Source organism: Salvelinus fontinalis, chromosome 13 (genome assembly GCF_029448725.1).
Source record: "Salvelinus fontinalis isolate EN_2023a chromosome 13, ASM2944872v1, whole genome shotgun sequence".
Lineage (NCBI taxonomy): Eukaryota > Metazoa > Chordata > Actinopteri > Salmoniformes > Salmonidae > Salvelinus > Salvelinus fontinalis.
In genome coordinates this window covers 55,312,671-55,332,174 of record NC_074677.1, presented here as the reverse complement: position 1 = coordinate 55,332,174, position 19,504 = coordinate 55,312,671, and the positions used below count along the sequence as shown (strand labels likewise).

At 44.5% G+C, this 19,504-nt stretch overlaps 2 protein-coding genes across 2 annotated transcripts in view; one reads left to right on the top strand and one right to left on the bottom strand.

Moving 5' to 3' along the window:
- The first annotated feature begins 845 nt into the window (after positions 1-845).
- On the top strand, positions 846-3,529 carry LOC129869100 (basic proline-rich protein-like). Its single transcript, XM_055943606.1, has 4 exons — positions 846-1,051; positions 1,157-1,203; positions 2,226-2,574; positions 2,731-3,529. Exons 2-4 carry the CDS (start codon positions 1,162-1,164, stop codon positions 2,988-2,990), a joined length of 651 nt encoding a protein of 216 aa, XP_055799581.1. The 5' UTR covers positions 846-1,051; positions 1,157-1,161; the 3' UTR covers positions 2,991-3,529.
- Positions 3,530-4,600: 1,071 nt separating this feature from the next.
- LOC129867882 (axin interactor, dorsalization-associated protein-like) overlaps positions 4,601-19,504 on the bottom strand; it is a 16,003-nt gene continuing 1,099 nt past the window's right edge. The window contains exons 2-9 of the mRNA XM_055941351.1: positions 19,261-19,382; positions 17,710-17,907; positions 10,153-10,206; positions 9,806-9,909; positions 8,621-8,743; positions 7,820-7,940; positions 7,545-7,664; positions 4,601-7,339 (exon numbers count right to left, since the gene is read on the bottom strand). Coding sequence (XP_055797326.1) covers positions 7,243-7,339; positions 7,545-7,664; positions 7,820-7,940; positions 8,621-8,743; positions 9,806-9,909; positions 10,153-10,206; positions 17,710-17,907; positions 19,261-19,382 — 939 coding nt within the window. The 3' untranslated portion in view covers positions 4,601-7,242. The remainder of the gene's footprint in view (positions 7,340-7,544; positions 7,665-7,819; positions 7,941-8,620; positions 8,744-9,805; positions 9,910-10,152; positions 10,207-17,709; positions 17,908-19,260; positions 19,383-19,504) is intronic.

Below are 19,504 nucleotides of genomic sequence, written 5' to 3'. Positions count from 1 at the left end.
TTCGTTCACCTACTCTGCGTCTCAGAAAGACACGAAGGTTGGAACCAAAACTCTCAAATTTGTACTCTTCAGACCAAAGGACAGATTTCCGTCAGTCTCATCTCCATTGCTCTTGTTTATTGGCCCAAGCAAGTCTCTTCTTATGGGGGTGCTTTTAGTAGTGGTTTCTTTGCAGCAATTCAACCATGAAGGCCTGATTCACGTGGTCTCCTCTGAACAGTTGATGTTGAGATGTGTCTGTTACTTGAACTCTGAAGCATTTATTTGGGCTGGTAACTCTAATGAACTTATCCTCTGCAGCAGAGGTAACTCTTGGTCGTTCCTGTGGCGTTTCTCATGAGAGCCAGTTTTATCATAGCGCTTGATGGTTTTTGTTACTGCACTTAAAGAAACTTTAAAAGTTCTTGAAATTTTCCAGATTGACTGATCTTCATGTCTTAAAGTAACAGACTGTCGTTTCTTTTTGCTTCTTTGAGCTGTTCTTGCCATAATATGGACTTAGCCCTATTTGGTAAAATATCTTCTTTATACCACCCCTACCTTGTCACAACACAACTGATTGGCTCAAACGCATTAAGAAGCAAAGAAATTCCACAAATGTAACTTTTAACAAGGCACACCTGTTAATTGAAATGCATTCCAGGTGACTACCTCATGAAGCTGGTTGAGAGAATGCCAAAAGTGTGCAAAGCTGTCATCAAGGCAAAGGGTGGCTTCTTTGAAGAATCTCAAATATTCTGATACTGGTACTTCTAGTTCTGGAAGTATAATATCCTACCATGACATGACCAAACATTTTCCTCAGACTGCAAATAGACCAGACTTTGCTATAATTAGATGGTAGCATGAACCAGTATTGTGGTCTAGAGTCAGGTGCCTAATGACAACCAGGAGAGCCAAGGTTAGCATTCTAGAAGATTCGAGAATATTGCAGTGTTTTACGTTGATGTATCACCGTGTATTTATTGTCCGACAGGACCACGACCTCACTCTGACCCTCACGGCCGCCGTTACTCTCCGTACCACAAACACCCAGTGGCTGCTAGACCTGGTAGGGATTGTATTTTTTGTCAATGAGGATTGTTGTGGTATTATTCCCTAATCGAGCCCTTATCCTATATCTCCTCTAATCATTCTTCCCTTTGTTCCTCCACAGACACCATGGCCCCACGTACATCCTCACCAAGCAATCTGGGCATCGCGGTAAGTTTCAGTCAATTTGAGACAATGTGCATCTCTCCCCCCTGTTCCTCCATCATGTGGGTGTGTTTGCACTAAACAGACCGCTCCACTAGAGTCACAGGCTGAGGCCCAGGCCTCCACAGAGAACCCAGAGGCAGTGAGTATTATGTTCGAGGCAGCGGTGGCAGGGATGCGGATGTGTGTGTGAGCATGCTTACCCCAGCCGTGGATCAGTGGCTGGAGTGGCAGTCAGCTGGGTAGTGGCGTCACAGGGTTGTCAGACTTAACATTGCTGGCTGGATTCTGACATGCGTGGTTGCTTGTTTTAAGGCGCTTACAGACGGGCTGCGGTAAACTGAGCATTTCTGCCTACCGTGTGTAGATGCCAGCGGTCCCGGTTGTTGTCAGCTCGGCGGTTGTGATTAAAACGTTGGTTGGTTGGAGAGAAGAACTCTGCTCATTGGTCAACCATGCATATTTTGAAGCCTTGAGCGTAGAGCCAGCGCCGCCGCTCACTGGAGTGGGTACCACGAATGGCGCCACTTGCGAAACTGCTTGCGTTTTGCCGCCCTACTCCCATTGAAGTCTGAAGACCTTTGCCGCTTCCCGTGGTCCGTGGTTCCCGTGTAAGCTCCTTTTATATTTCCCCTATATTACAACACCCTCCCTCTGACCCCCATTGAATGAATTGGTGACACTGTTCTACAAAACCATAACTTCAGCACAACTACATGATGGATATCTCAAATGTGTTATCATTTAAAGCTGTGTGTGTTTGAGGTTAATGCTTTGTGGAAACGGTCCTGATTCTGAATCAGTGTCTGGAACTTGGTCGTGTGATTCTTGTGGGACTGTGTAACTTGACTTATTATTGTGGGATATTGTTGTCTTTCTCACCAGTGCATAATTGTTTGTTTTGTTCTAACCTAACCAAACTGTTTGAATCAGATGAAAGGGTCTCATTGTTGGTGCCAGCAGCAGGGCTACAAGCACAATGGACCTATTGCTATTCTTTGTTTTAATATTTTTTTGTGTTCCTCCAGAACTCTCGACCTCAGGGTCCTGGCTCCCTGCTGGTCTCTCCCATCAGCTCCCCCCTCAACTCAAGCCTCAGACCAGACATCAGCCATCCCTCCGGACTCTGCCACCGTCCTCTTCCCGGACCCCACCACATCCCTCCTCCCCCACCCTTCATGCCTCCTGTGTACCGACCAGTCAACGGACACTCAGGCATGATGCCTCCTGGACCCCCACCACCTAACGGACACCCGCCTGGTCCAATGATACCACCCGGACATCGGCCTCCACCTCCTGGTGCTTACGGTCCCTCTTCCCCACACAACCGGTACCTTCCTCCACCTTCTCACTATGGACCGGTGCCTCCTCCATTCGGTAGGTGGTGAATTCTGGCCGCCAGCTTTTATCTCAAGTTGAGTCTTTGCTATTAGTATTTCAGTTGTGGTTAGCAATGCTATTGCTATGTTGGTACTACAGTGTTATATTTGTATGTTCATTTTTCCTTCTACCCTCCTATGGCCCGACCCATAGGACCCCCACATACCTACGTGCACTATGGACCACTTGATCACTTCATCCCACTCCGACACCTGCCCCCTGGGGTGGCCCCATTCCCTCCTCATGTCGGCCCCAAAGACTTCCCTGTGCAGCCACAGGTCCCACATGGCCATGACTCTTCAGTGGGCCCCCAGCCCGGCGCTGGCCCCCAGGGCCAGGGGCAAGACTACAGCTCCCAGCAGGCAACAGCTGCCCCCCAGGACTCAGTCAGCTCTGCCATGGCAGAGCCTTAGACACCTACCAACCGTTAACGACCTGGCTACATTTAATCAACCACGATCCACCTCTTTATTTTTTCCTTTTTGTTTTTAATTGGCTGAAAATAAATATCATATGATATACTTGGAAACAACAGAAGTATCTAAAAAGTTAGTGTTCCTATTAAAGCATCAGAAAATCAATGTCGTATGTTTCGTGTCTGAAATGTAATAATGACTTGAAGAGGAGTAGAACTGAGGCTTGTTACTCTGCAAGTCCTATTGTGCAATAACATTTCTTTTGAATGACTGAGGATTTTACGTTTTTGAAAGGGTATTATGTTGATTTTGTATTAATTTCACAATGTTATCATGGTTTCCTGTGGAAATTATTCAAAATAAATGGACCCCAAGCTTTTGGGTTGCTTGATCGATCATTTCAGAAGTACCATATTATCTTAACTCTTCCCCAAACTCTCTTCAGAATGAACTGAAAAGGAAAGTTGTGTAAGTTGAAAGTCAAAGATGTATTTGCTGTTCTTAGGATATTTTATTAATAAAACTGGTAAAAGGTACTGCAGTTATCTATTGTTCATATGAAGCATATGACAACTTTTGTGATCCATTTTAGTTTGAAAGGAAATGTCTGACAGTGCATTTTGTTTTGTATGGGTAGCTGTATTACATGTGAAAAGAAGGTAATCACCCACTAACTGAACACCTGTCATATGACCTTCACATTTGTTTCTTTTTTTGTTCTTATGTTACATCAGGGATGCATCACATTTATCTATTTTCAATAAAAAGAAAATAACAAAAAATGTTGCCCGTGACTAAAGACTATTTGCATTAAATGTTTATCATTGCATGCTTTGGTTAGAAATGTTTTACTCTCTGTAGGTCCCAGAACGTTTCTTTGTACCCACCGACAATATTTACCACTACCAAAACACCTGAGTGATTATTGGCATATCTGTAATGTTATGATGTACACTGTTATCGAGGCTGTCAAATGACTGTGTAGTGGGGCTCTGCTCTGCCTGTCACCAACATACTGTACACTGAAAGTGGTGCTGAGTGAATGACACAGGGAAAAGTAAGGGCATACAAGGGATTGATGAGTCTTATGCTATAGTCCAGGATTTCCCAAACTCAGTCCTTTCGCCCTAGCACTACAGTTGATTCTATTAATCAACTCATCAAGTTTAGATTATTTGAATCAGCTGTGCTGTGCTAGGGCAAAAACCAAAATGTGCACCCGGAGGGGGGGGCGGCACGACCGAGTTTGCGAAACCCTGCTCTAGTCTACAGTAACCCAACACTTGAATTTGCTCTCTTTGTACATGCTAACAATAACTGCTACAGTAATACCCATCTGTTTATTCCTGATTTAAGTGGGTAATTCTGGTAATTACTATGGGCACTCCTGCAAAGCCTTCACTAGTCTTACGCGGCAGTGGCTATGTTAGTGAGAATCAAATATGTGATTCATTATGACTAACTGATCTACAAATAATGAGTCGTTTATTTTATGATGCAAGGTCATTTATATATCAGTCAGCAGTCACCTGCAATGTCAAACAAGCCCAGTGAAAATTTGACATGTTAGGTTTCGCTCCTTTAGTAAGTGTAAAGAAGGACCACTATTCAAACAGCATTTTGTTTATTAAAAATGAAAGCAGTGTAAATTGTCAGTCCAATGATAAATGTTCATTTTATCACAACCTGTTACCAAAAGCACAACACTGTATTGACAATCGTCAACCCTGTCGTACAGCACACACAATAATATGCACTGATTAGTGTCTCTTAATGCCGTGTTCAAAACAACTGGGAACTCAGAAATATCCGACTTCGGTGTGTTCAAGACAACCGGGAACTCTGAAAAAAACAAGCTCCGACTGGGAGAAATCTTTTAAGTCATCCAACTCGGAATTCCACGTCGGGAACTCTGGCACCTTTCTAGAGCTCTGACTTTTCGACCCGATGATCACTGACGTCATGATTTGACCAAATTCTTTTCAGAGTTCCCAGTTGTCTTGAAAGCACCATAAGTGTATTCAGTTAGTGCCATTACAAAAAAAAAAAAAATAATAATAAAAAGGAGACAATGTTTTAATAGTGGTTAGCCAGTGTGGCCTTGATGGGAACAGCATTCAAAACAACGGTAAAAGTCAACTTCAGTTACATGCAGCATCCTTTTCAACTCCCTTTATAACGGGACCTGCACGAGCACCTACACCAAAAAACTACAGTAAGCCAATGTAACGCTACCATGCTAACTAGCATTAGCAACATTTTAAAGACTAAAGGCTACGTTGCTCTGAAGAAACAAAGTTGTTCCTAGTTAAGAACGCATATGGTTTGTTTCATAACGTACTGTAGGGGACAGTGACTGGCGGTCTCCCTGTGGATGGATGGAGATTATTACAGTGATTTTAGCCGAACTGCAGGGGCACATCTTACAGAACCAGGATACCAGCTTGTCCTGGGTTGGTGTTGGCTTGGAGCAACAGCAGGGTCTTATTCACTAGACACCAAACCGAAGAAAACGGACCGAAACAGGGAGGGTACTGACCTGAATTTGTCCAATAAGAAACGTCTGTTTTTCCGTTGCATAACGTTTTGCTACAGTGTGCAGTAATGAACGTTTTTAGACGCTGCCCCAACATGTTGAAGATACTAAACACACTTGACTTGGGTGCGGTGTTTATTTAATAATAGTATGTATCGGTCTATATCAGAGATGGTCTTCACGTCAACATAACATATACGATCTAAAACATTTAAGCATGTTCCTAAATCCTGTCGTTCATTACAGCTGAAATAAGCTGTTTTTCTTCTGAACTAGTTTTAGTTTGAAGTTTTACCTACTGTTAGGTATTGTAACTTGACCTCATGCTATAGATGCAGTACCGGTCAAGGGTTGGGACACACCTACTCATTCTAGGGTTTTTCTTTGTTTTGATGATTGTCTACGTTGTAGAATAATAGTGAAGACATAAACTATGAAATCATGTAGTAACCAAACAAGTGTTAATCAAATCTAAATATAATTTATATTTGAGATTCTTCAAAGTAGGTCCCGTGTGGCTCAGTTGGTAGAGCATGGCGCTTGCAACGCCAGGGTTGTGGGTTCAATTCCCACGGGGGACCAGGGTTCAATTCCCATGGGAGGACCAGGATGAATATGTATGAACTTTCCAATTTGTAAGTCGCTCTGGATAAGAGCGTCTGCTAAATGACTTAAATGTAAATGTAGGATGACATCATAGCATCTCAGAATCATTTTTGAATGCTAAAAAATATGCATCCTTCCTCCCATCCTTGAAATAATCACACATCTAATGTGATAGATTAAAGCAAATATCCCAATATATTACTTTTACCTATTAAATAACGCCAGATCAGTGATAAGGATGTAAGTAAATGAACAGGGCAGTTATATATTTTCACTGTGGCAGTGTCAGCACCAGGATATGACATCATCAATAGACCGCTTGAGCACCTATGATCATGTTGATTCTCTTTCATCCCCAAAGGGAAAGGCAGAGGAAGACTAAAGACGAGGCTGGTTGTTTGACATACAGTACCAATTGCTAACTCAACTCTTCTTTTCCATTGAGCATCATGCAGAGAGGAGAAAAAAAGTGATCGCTAATTGGCACCAGCGGGGTCAAATGCTGCGTTTTGTAACCAAGTGGGAATTTACCATTTGAAAGGCCCTCCAACTGGTAATTACTAGTGGGAAACTCATACATCATCCTGAGCTCCCACTTCTCCCACATGCTGACCTCTGACGTCACCTAATTAGGAAATTACCTGGATAACAGCATTTTTTTGCAATTAAATGCAACAAAACATTATTTATAAAAAGCAATCTATTAATATGTTTTTTAACACTCATTTGTTTACCAGCATGATAGCTTTTAGTTTATGGTTTAGGCAGCTTGTTGGCCATTAGCCAAATGATCTTTTCTCAACAAGTTGAATGCATCCAACTGGTATTTACGACTTCACAACTGGTAAATTCCCACCTCCCACTGGGTTACGAAGCAGCATTATACAGTAGTGTGCCGTCACCGCTGTAGTTAATATGTGTCATCCAGGGCCGTCCTATCACAGAGTTGAGGTTGTGGCATTTGGGCCTGCTGGGTTTAGTATTGTTGATGTGAGTGGAGGCGGATAGGGAGTCGCTACACCAAACTTTACTGGATGTCTGATGACTACAGTGGAATTCTGTGGCGCTGCTGCTTTCTTGATGTGCTCTACTCTGTGACCTCGGTTATTAATCTTTGTGCAACGTCTGGTGGAGGTGGAGATAGAGTGGCTTCTTGGTCAGGAGCTGGAGCTTCTTCCTCTTGAAGTCAGTAGGCTTCTTGTACCTGCCGTCCGATAGCATAAATAAGTGATTCATTCAAACGGTATACTCAAAGGGCAGACTGAACCAGAAGCCCCCACCCCCACCAAAAATAGCTAAAATCTGAGATTCTCAAAATAAATAGTTATTTAATTTATTTTCATCTTAAAATAAAATAGTGAGTACATTTAAAGAAAGTTAATCTGGAAAACACAAAATGTGTCACTCACAACTCGATCACAATGGGACCAGGTTTGATCTCATCCATTTCCATGAAGGCAAAACATTTTGTGCTTGTAAACCCCTTCTTGGGTTTATAGTGCTTGAACTCAGAGAAAATAGCTGCCCCCGGAACATGAACAAAATTCAGGATTAACAATTGTCTGCCCAATCCCTCTGCAAGGATTTGAACATAAACTGACACTGTATTAGCTTAATATTACATGATACTGGCTAAATAGAGGCCCCACTACTAATTCAGTAGAAATAGAACGTTTGACTACCTTTTGGTAGTCTCTCGATATGTCTCTGGATCTCAATGTCTACGCTGAAGTGAATGTATGTGTCCTCCTTTCGGGTTGCCACAGGTGTGTCTTGCACTGGGTTCAAATCAATGCCACTCAAATCTGTTGGGAAACAAAACGTTCAGATTCACTTGGGCTGTTCTGCAGGAATAAATTATATTTATAAAAATGTACTGTCAAGTGTCAACTCAACAGAGATAATTATTTGAACATTTTTCTAGACTGTTTCAGACCTTACTATTTCAGATGTGAAGGTCAGCAACTCATCTCAGCAATGTAAACAATGTAGCTGTCACGATCGTGTGGAGGATTGACGGACCAAAACGCAGCAGTAGGAAAATAAGCCATATTCCTTTTAATGAATACAAAGGCAAAAACGAAACAAAAACACTTACACACTAACAAAACGATCGTGAAGCTATGAACGAAGTGCACATACATGCTACAAACGTATAACATAGACAATTACCCACATCACATGAAAGCCTATGGCTACCCTAAATATGGCTCCCAATCAGAGACAACAGAAATCAGCTGTCTCTAATTGGGAACTCATTCAGGCAACCATAGACTCTCCTAGACAACTAAACCAACATAGACAACGCTAGACACATGCACTCAACACAAACCCATACACTACACCCAACACCCCCTTTACCATATAATCACCCAAAACCAACAAAACACAAACATTCCCCATGTCACACCCTGACCTAACTAAAATAATAAAGAAAAACAAAGAATACTAAGGCCAGGGCGTGACAGTAGCCTACATTTAGTACCTTTCACACTAACTGTCATGTAGGGATCAATGCATTTCCCAGCATCTTTCAGCCCAATCTTGTCAATCTTTATTGTGAGCAGCGACATCCTGGGCTCTGAGGGTAACCGTGGCAACAATGTACCTGTTGGAGACATGAAAGCTGTAACTTTCTAAAGATACAATAATTGCAGAAAACATTCCCACGTTCCCAGAACTAATGCAGCTGAAATCAAGATAATGGTACCGTCCCAAATGGAACCCTACTCCCTATATTATTATACCTTGATTTCAACAAGGAACACAGACTGAGACCAAGGTCTCTTTTACAGCTGGGCCCTGCGTATACATGTTTACACATACAGTTTATGTACAATGATTAAGAAACTACACAAAACGATCACACAAAAAAATACAGCAGCAGATTGTTACATTTACACATAGGTTATTCCCCTAACAGCACAAGAACTTGCATTACCCGAAGCAGTTACAAGCAATCCAAAAATAAAAATCACACAATACATGTTTAAAATGGGCAAGGGGGACAAGTTCACTACTATAGTGCACTACTTTTGACCAGGGCCCATATTGCACTGCATAGGGAATCGGGTGTCATTGGGGACGTAACCAGTGTCTATACTTACAGATCCTTGTTCAAGTCATTACTGTCAGCAGTATTTTACTTATACAATAATAGGCAGCAGAAGAAGTTGTAGACTGACTAACAGATAAGGCTAAGATGACATACACGTTTTGGTGAATGCTTATAAAAAAAATACTTTGTAAAGTAGATTCAACAACTTAAGCTATCTAGTAGTAGTAGGATAGGGTTTTTGATAATAACAAACTGTCCATTAGTAGGCAATCATTTTCATGCTCCGACAAAACTATAAAAAGACATAGACCCATTCAGACCCATGCCAGCCCCTTACTTCTCAACCAAATCATACCTTGCAAAACTGTGAATGGAGCAGGCAGTGAGGACAGAGCGACAAAGCCATGCAGAGAGACAGGGAACAGAGGAGACAGCAATCACAAAGGCACTCAAAACAGGGCCACAAAGCCAAAAAAAATAACCATGGCAAAATTACACAGTCAACAGATTCAGAATAAAGACCAATGATTATGAATGCTCTATATACACCATAGATTACAAATAAAACACAGTATTTGTTGAGTACTTTGCAAGTACTTTGTGAGTACTTACCTGGTACTCTGTTGGGAAAGGACTCTGGGGAGCCTGCTCCTGTAGCAGCATCCTCCTCTTCTTCCACCTCCAAGTTCTCCTCCTCCCCTGGGGCAAGGATTCTCCTGAATGTAAGATTTCATTCATTAGATTACTTGTTGAATATTTACAGGCTCAGCATGATGTTAGGAGATTAGGTCATTCAGATGGGGAAGCCATTGTTGAATTTTTAGTAATACCGTTTGCTTTACTCCATAATTTGCTCTGATTTGTTCTGATTATTGTGTACTTAAACAAAAAACTCTGTATTTACATTGGGTACGACAATAAGTGGCCTGCATTGTGATGGTTCATCGATCTTCATTTACCTCAAGGGCACTGGCTGCACATCAAAAGCAAAATCTTTGTTATACGTCAAAATACTGTTGAGAGAAAAGCACAATTGACACATTACATTGCCAAAACATTCAACTAATGATGAATAAAGCATTCAGATGTTGACGAAATCATATTCTTCCTAGTATACATACTGATTTCACGTTTCCTCATATCTTCCAACTTGAACTCCTCCTGAGATTGTGTGCACTAAAGGAGCAAAAGAAGATGGAAAATATTGAAATGTTGAAGAATTTGCTGAAGACATGAATAGATTTGAGCCAATTGTCACAGCCTTGGAACATCTGACAACTCTGACAAAATCTTCCTGTGATTCACTGACACGGTTGTGTTACAGAATTAAATGCATATTATAGAAGGTTAAGAATTAGAAATCCTAAAAAAACAGAATGAGTGTAACATCATACGTTAGTCATAACACAGACACTGGATTTTCATCAATATGATAATTGGCTGGCGAGCCGGAACATGTTCACATACACACTTAATTAGATGAATACTCAAGACAAAGGAGATGAATGTGGACTACAGGAAAAGGAGGACCGAACACACCCCCATTCTCATCGACGGGGCTGTAGTGGTGCAGGTTGAGAGCTTCAAGCTCCTTGGTGTCCACATCACCAACAAACTGACATGGTCCAAGCACACCAAGATAGGCACGACAAAACCTATTCCCCCTCAGTAGACTGAAAAGATTTGGCATGGGTCCTCAGATCCTGAAAAGTTTTGACAGCTGCACCATCGAGAGCATCCTGACTGGTTGCATCACTGCCTTACAGGTCGGCCTCTGACCGCAAGGCACTACAGAGGGTAGTGCGTAAGTTGCCACAAAGTTGCATAAGTCCAAGCTTCCCTCCAGTTTTTAATGAAATCTGCTTGTTCAACAGGCTGACGGGTGGGTCATTCTGGGGTACCTTTCTCTTCTTTCTTATAGAGCCGTCCAGACGTACAAACTTGAAAGCCTCCTCCCCAGAGACCAACCAGACAGACAGAATTGTCCCATGCAGGAGAGGTAGGTTGAGGTTTCCAGGGTAGTGCAGATGTTGTCATATGTTGAGGCAGTGAAGAAAGGAGAGGAAGATGGGTTAAGGGGAGGAGTGGTGAAAGTAGTAGAGACATACCAGTACAGAGGGATAGGCCAAAAAGTGATATAAGTTTCAGTAAGATTGGATTTTTAGCATTTATAGCAATAGTTATCAATTGTACTACAGGGATGTATCAGGAGTCCAGTTCCTTGTGGTCTTGTGAAAGCCAGTCTCACGGGGTGTCTCTAATGAAACAACAGACATTGCTACTGGTAAATAAGAGCATCCCATGTATAGATGAAAACAGTAAATCGGGCATTAACACACACTACATGGCCAAAGGTATGTGGACACCTGCTGGTCAAACATCTCATCAAAATCATGGGCATTAATAAGGAGTTGTACCCCCCTTTGCTGACATAACAGCCTCCATTTTTCTGGGAAGGCTTTCCACTTGATGTTGAAACATTGCTGCGGGGACTTGCTTCCATTCAGCCACAAGAGCATTCGTGTGGTCGGGCACTGATGTTGGGCAATTAGGCCTGGCTGGCAGTCGGCGGTCCAATTCATCCCGGTGGGGTTGAGGTCAGGGCTCAGTGCTAGCCAGTCAAGTTCGTCCACATCGATCTCAACAAACCATTTCTGTATGGACTTTGTGCACAGGGGCATACCACCCTGCATTCCACTGCTGGCTTGCTTCTGAAGCTAAGCAGGGTTGGTCCTGGTCAGTCCCTGGATGGGAGACCAGATGCTGCTGGAAGTGGTGTTGGAGGGCCAGTAGGAGGCACTCTTTCCTCTGGTCTAAAAAATATCCCAATGCCCCAGGGCAGTGATTGGGGACACTGCCCTATGTAGGGTGCTGTCTTTCGGATGGGACGTTAAACGGGTGTCCTGACTCTCTGAGGTCATTAAAGATCCCATGGCACTTATCGTAAGAGTAGGGGTGTTAACCCCTGTGTCCTGGCTAAATTCCCAATCTGGCCCTCAAACCATCACGGTCACCTAATAATCCCCAGTTTACAATTGGCTCATTCATCCCCCTCCTGTCTCCTGTAACTATTCCCCAGGTCGTTGCTGCAAATGAGAACGTGTTCTCAGTCAAAATAACGGTAAAATAAATAAAATAAATAAAAATAAATAAATAAACAGGGGCATTGACATGCTGAAACAGGAAAGAGCCTTCCCCCAAAACTGTTGCCACAAAGTTGCAAGCACAGAATCGTCTAGAACGTCAATGTATGCTGTAAGGCTAAGATCTCTTCACTGGAACTAAGGGGCCTACCCCAAACCATGAAAAACAGCCCCAGACCATTATTCCGCCTCCACTTTACAGTTGACACTATGCATTCGGGCAGGTAGTGTTCTCCTGGCATTCGCCAAACCCAGATTCGTTCGTCGGACTGCTAGATGGTTAAAGAGTGATTCACCACTCCCGAGAATGCATTTTCACTGCTCCAGAGTTCAATGACAGCGAGCTTTACACTACTCCAGCCGACGCTTGGAACCGCGCTCTGGGATCTTAGGCTTGTGTGTGGCTGCTCAGCCATGGAAACCCATTTCATGAAGCTTCCGACGAACAGTTCTTGTGCTGTTTGGAACTCGGTAGTGAGGGTTGCAACTGAGGATGCTTTCTACGAGCTATGCGCTTCAGCACTCGGCAGTTGTCTGTGAGCTTGTGGGCTACCACTTCGCAGCTGAGCCGTTGTTGCTCCAATATGTTTCCACTTCACAATAACAGCACTTACAGTTGGCAGCTCTAGCAGGGCAGAAACTTGACAAACTGACTTGTTGGAAAGGTGGCATCCTATGGTGGTGCCACGTTGAAAGTCACTGAGCTCTTCAGTAAGGCCAGTCTACTGCCAATGGTTGTCTATGGAGATTGCATGGCTGTGTACTCGATTTTATACACTTGTCATCAACAGGTGTGGCTGAAATAGCCGAATCTACTAATTTGAAGGGGTGTCAACATACTTTTGTGTATATATAGTGTATGTAGTACTTGTCAGTAAACAGCAGCTTGAACTAGCTAACTAGCTGGTTTAGCTTACTCAAGGGTTCACATATTCTTCTACACACTCCATTTTATAAATGACCTTTAAGTAAAGGAGGCTCCAGGGGAAGGTTTGGCTTCTTGATTCGTTTTCTGTTGATTGATTCATCGTCATCTGAAGACTCATTTTCGCCCTGTTCTTCTCCAGGCGCCCTCAGTTCTGACTCCAGATCATCCATGACTCACAGTTCTTCATATTTAAGTAATATTTGCATTCAGTTTGGGGGTCAACACATGTTCCAAGGTCAAATAAATGCCTCCAATGCAATACACTGTATATGAAATACATATTGGTTTATAGGGAGAAAACTATTCTAGGTGCCAAAGTAAAAGTAGTGTTGGGATTACTCACTAGGGTCTGTAGAATCTACACTGCTCAAAAAAATAAAGGGAACACTTAAACAACACAATGTAACTCCAAGTCAATCACACTTCTGTGAAATCAAACTGTCCACTTAGGAAGCAACAGTGATTGACAATAAATTTCACATGCTGTTGTGCAAATGGAATAGACAAAAGGTGGAAATTATAGGCAATTAGCAAGACACCCCCCAAAACAGGAGTGATTCTGCAGGTGGTGACCACAGACCACTTCTCAGTTCCTATGTTTCCTGGCTGATGTTTTGGTCACTTTTGAATGCTGGCGGTGCTCTCACTCTAGTGGTAGCATGAGACGGAGTCTACAACCCACACAAGTGGCTCAGGTAGTGCAGTTCATCCAGGATGGCACATCAATGCGAACTGTGGCAAAAAGGTTTGCTGTGTCTGTCAGCGTAGTGTCCAGAGCATGCAGGCGCAACCAGGAGACAGGCCAGTACATCAGGAGACGTGGAGGAGGCCGTAGGAGGCCAACAACCCAGCAGCAGGACAAGCTGACTTATCAATATATTCGCTTGTATTTACCCCTAAAAATTAAATGCTAATTAGCTGCTAATGTGGCTATCATAAAGACCTAAAAATGCCATGAATGATCTGGATGAGACTGCCGAATCGAGACACAGGAAAGAATCTCTTGATTAACTATATCTAATGTTAGCAAAATGTAGTAATGAATACATTTCTTTAAATTGACAATTCTGTGAACTGTTTTGTGCAAGTTTTAAATTGACACAATATACCTGTTTGCAAAGGTCAGCTAGAGATGACGTGCAGGAGCTTGCAGGGATTTGTAGTCTTGCCTGTCTACTTTGATGCTAATTAGCATTTTAGAATCTGAGAGTAAATAGACCCGAATATATTGATGAAAGTCACCTTGTCCAAGAGTGATTTAAATGGTTATCAAAACATCATGCCAGGGTAAGCCTATACAAAACACAGGCCTTAAGTGTTTCTAAAATTCCTTAAGGGGAAAAATAAATGGTGGAAAAACAATTAGAACCATTTCCCTGTTCGGGTATTATGACACCGCCACTTTGGGGCTCTATAGCTGGGATAGGCAACTCTGTTCCTGGAGCGCAGCAGGTACTACAGGATTTTGTTCCAACTAGGCACCACACCTGACCAACTGAGCTAATTGATCAGTTCAGTGATTGCTTAAATTCAACACACCCGCTGTTCCAGGTTGGTAAATCAAAAACATGAATGGTCTGCGGCACTCCAGGCCCATGGTTGCCTAGCCCTGCACTATAGGCCTAGAAATTACATATTGGCTTAAATAGAAACAACTCATCCGGATGCTGAAATAAAGTGGGGTTGGGATTACTCACTGGGGTCTTCATTTTAATTTGACTTTATAACAAGAGGGATTTGTGTTCGAGCCTATTTAAGAAATAAGAGGTAGGCCTACCTGTTTCACAGGCAATTATAGGCTATACTATCCATAGATCTAACCTATATAATAATGATTTAACAACAATATACTGGAATAAAATATAAATTAGGGAAGGTTTGTTGCAGAGATCTGGTGTTGGTGGAAGAACTGGTAAAGGGTGGACCTAGTGCTAAAGTAGGAGTTGACTGTACTGATAGTGACACTGTTGTCTGGGGTGATCAGCGTTAACTGTGGAGTTGACCGTACTGATAAATGCATAGATAAGAATCATTTGACACAACAGATGATAAATTAAAATAAGGCTCTTGAACCACCAAATCTGAAGCATAAATTGTATGGGGGTGGCATGGATGTTGTGAACGATCAGAAAGTTAAGACTCAAATTTTCTGTGTGTGTGTGGGGGGGGGGGGGGGGGGGACAAAAATGCATTTTGGGATTGTCATCATATTTCAATGGCAATACATTCCATTATGCAGCATAATGAAAAATGTGATTTCCAATTTTGTGAGGAAGTTGACAAAACCTTGCAATGGCCAATTGGAAAACCAATTGTCACTAAACATAGTGTCAAAAATCTTAAGAATATGTGGGACAAGAATGGAGGTTTTGTTAATCAGCCTCAGCCTCAGTTTAGCCTCAGTTTAGTTAATCAGATTGAGGAATAGGTTGAGTTGACCAATCCGTTGGGCCGTCACCCATATGTAATGAAATAGGAGATGAGGATGACAGCACACATTTAAGTCGGTGCAACAGTCAGACTAAACTAACTGATACAAAAACACCAAACACAGAGGGGGGAGGAGAAATGCAGTGAAAGGTAAATATGGTGAGGAATGTGTCACACAGCACAAGAAACCCCAAACACTTTTGTTTTTGTAAATCACCAAACTGTAAACAAGCACTGATTGTGTTGGCATATCTCCAGATAGTCAAAAGGATGTTGAATCTGCTACTTTTCTATGCAACTCAATCATGTTGAGTTCAAGTACAGCCATTGTAAAATGGATTTAGTTTTAAATGGGACTGTGACACAGCTATACAATCTATTGCTAGTGACAACAAAGTGAAATGAAACAAAATGGTAAAATAGAGAATGTAAATGAGGCTCAGGCACAAAATCTTTGGTAGGCTCAGTGCCTCACTTCCCTAGAATAATGTTGGTAATGTAACGATGCGTAGAGTGATGGGTGTGGAGTCAGGTGCAGAGAGCAGAGGGTTGGGGAAAAAACACTTTATTCCTTACAATAACCGCGCACAAAGAGGGTGACACCGAACACAGGCGTAAAACACTCCAAAATAATGCACTACACAGGCACATACGCTGTACAGCGGACAATCCAAATAACAGAAACACTCCTATACCAAATACAGCAAAACAATCCCGCACGAACACAGGCGGGCTAACTGAACTTAAATAACCCCAAACAAGGAACAGGTGAAACCAATTAGACCCAACAAAACAAAAAGGGAAAAAGGGATTGGTAGCAGCTAGTAGACCGGCGACGACGACCGCCGAGCACCACACGAACGGGAAGAGGAGCCACCTTCGGTGATATTCGTGACAGTACCCCCGCCGACACCGGCCTCGAGGACGACCCGGAGGGCGAGGCGCCGGGCGATCCGAATGGAGGCGATGGAATTCCCTCAGCATAGATGGATCCAATATGTGCTGGGTCCCACCGGGACAATACGAAGGAAGTAGTAATCCATAACACACCTCATTTATCCTCCTCAGGACTTTGAATGGCCCCACACACTGCGGACGCAGCTTCCGGCAGGGCAGGCGGAGGGGCAGGTTTCGGGTCGAGAGCCAGACCCTGTCCCCCGGTGCGAACACGGGGGCCTCACTGCGGTGACGGTCAGCGCTCCTCTTCTGCCGTCCACTCGCCTGTCTTAGTGATTCCTGGACGGCCCTCCAGGTCTCCTTAGAGCGCTGCACCCACTCCTCCACCCCCGGAGCCTCGGTCTAGCTCTGATGCCACGGTGCCAGGACCGGCTGGTAGCCCAACATGCACTGAAACGGTGACATGTTGGTGGAGGAGTGGCGGAGTGAGTTCTGGGCCATTTCAGATACGTCAGGACGTATCTCGCCCACTCCCCTGGCCGGTCCTGGCAAAATGACCGCAGAAACCTACCCACCTCCTGGTTCACTCTCTCCACCTGCCCATTACTCTCTGGGTGATACCCCGAGGTCAGGCTGACCGAGACCCCCAGACGTTCCATAAACACCTTCCACACTCGGGATGTGAACTGGGGACCCCAATCAGAAACGATGTCCTCGGGCACCCCGTAGTGCCGGAAGACGTGAGTGCTCAGAGCTTCCGCAGTCGGTAGGGCCGTAGGGAGACCGGGCAACGAGATAAGACGGCAGGACTTAGAGAACCGATCCACAACGACCAGGATCGCCGTGTTTCCCTGAGACGGGGGAAGATCAGTGGGGAAATCCACCGATAGATGAGACCATGGCCGTTGTGGAACGGGGAGGGGTAGTAACTTCCCTCTAGACAAGTGCCTAGGAGCCTTGCTCTGGGCGCACACCGAACAGGAGGAAACATAGACTCGCACGTCCTTAACTAAGGTGGGCCACCACTACTCCCCCCTAAGACCCCGCACGGTCCTCAAAATCCCCGGGTGGCCCGACGAGTGTAGACTATGAGCCCACCGAATCAATTGATCACGGACAGCAAGAGGCACGTACCTACGACCCTCCGGGCACTGTGGAGGCGCAGTTCCCCCCTTAGTGCCCGCTCGTTGTCCACCTCCCATACTACCGGTGCCACCAGCCTAGCAGCCGGAATGATGGGAATAGGCTTGATGGTCCGATCCTCAGTGTCGTAGAGACGGGACAGCGCGTCAGCCTTAGTGTTAAGGGAACCTGGTCTATACGAGATCGTGAATCTGAATCTGGTGAAAAACATGGCCCACCTTGCCTGACGAGGATTCAGTCTCCTAGCTGCTCGGATATACTCCAGGTTACGGTGGTCAGTCCAGATGAGGAAAGGGTGCTTAGCCCCCTCGAGCCAGTGTCTCCACACCTTCAGGGCTTTAACCACAGCCAACAGCTCCCTGTCCCCTACATCATAGTTTTGCTCCGCCGGCCCGAGCTTCTTCGGAAAAAAAGCACAGGGGCGGAGCTTCGGTGGCGTACCCGAGCGCTGTGAGAGCACGGCTCCAACACCAGCCTCGGATGCGTCCACCTCCACTATGAATGCCAAAGAGGGTCAAATGTGCCAACACCGGAGCATCGGTAAACAGCGCCTTCAAACGGAGGAAAGCTCTGTCCGCCTCTGCCGACCACTGCAAACGCACCGGCCCCCCCTTCAGCAGTGAGGTAATGGGAGCCGCCACCTGACCAAAACCCCGGATAAACCTCCGGTAGTAATTGGCAAACCCTAAGAACCGCTGCACCTCCTTTACCGTGGTCGGAGTCTGCCAATTACGCACGGCTGAAATGTGGTCACTCTCCATCTCCACCCCTGAGGTGGAAATGCGGTACCCTAGGAAGGATACAGACTGTTGGAAGAACAGGCATTTCTCAGCCTTGACGTACAGGTCATGCTCCAAGCAGGAGCTTGCGACCAAGCAGCCTGCGCACCAGGGACACATGCTCCGCGCGTGCAGCGGAGTATATCAGAATGTCATCAATATACACCACTATACCTGCCCGTGCAGGTCCCTGAAAATATTGTCTATAAAGGCTTGGAAGACTGATGGAGCATTCATCAACCCGTACGGCATGACGAGGTACTCATAATGCCCTGAGGTAGTACTGAACGCCGTCTTCCACTCGTCTCCCTCCCGGAAACGCACCAGGTTGTAAGCGCTCCTGAGATCTAGTTTGGTGAAGAAGCGCGCACCGTGCATTGAGTCAATCGCTGTGGCTATGAGAGGTAGCGGGTAACTGTAATCTAATCTAATCTAATCAACCCTGACCATAATCTAATCAACCCTGACCATAATGGTCGACTAAGGCGTGAACTGGGAAGGGCATAGCCACTGGAACAATGGGGATCCCTAAACTATGGGCAAATTATCTGTCCATAAAATTCCCAGCCGCGCCTGAATCGACGAGCGCTTTATGCTGGGAATGGGGGGAAAACTCAGGAAAAGTAACATACAAAAACATGTGTGCAACAGAGGGCTCTGGGTGAGAATGGTGCCGGCTCACCTGGGGTGACGCCAGAGTGCCCTGCCTGCTGCCTCGACCCCCAGAGGAACAAACCCGGCACTGACCGGCAGTGTGACCTCTGCGGCCACAGATGGTCGCAGAGGTCTGGACGTCTTTGGGTAGCCAGCAGGTTATCCAGCCGAATGGACAGGTCCTCCAGCTGGTCGAAGGTGAGGGCGATGTCCCGCTGTTTAAAAAAAACAACTAAAAATGGCATATCAGTTTGGATACTGTAATATCCATATGTGTAAACATACTGAATTATAATTGGATGCATTTTACCGCCATATTATACTGTGCTATGATTGG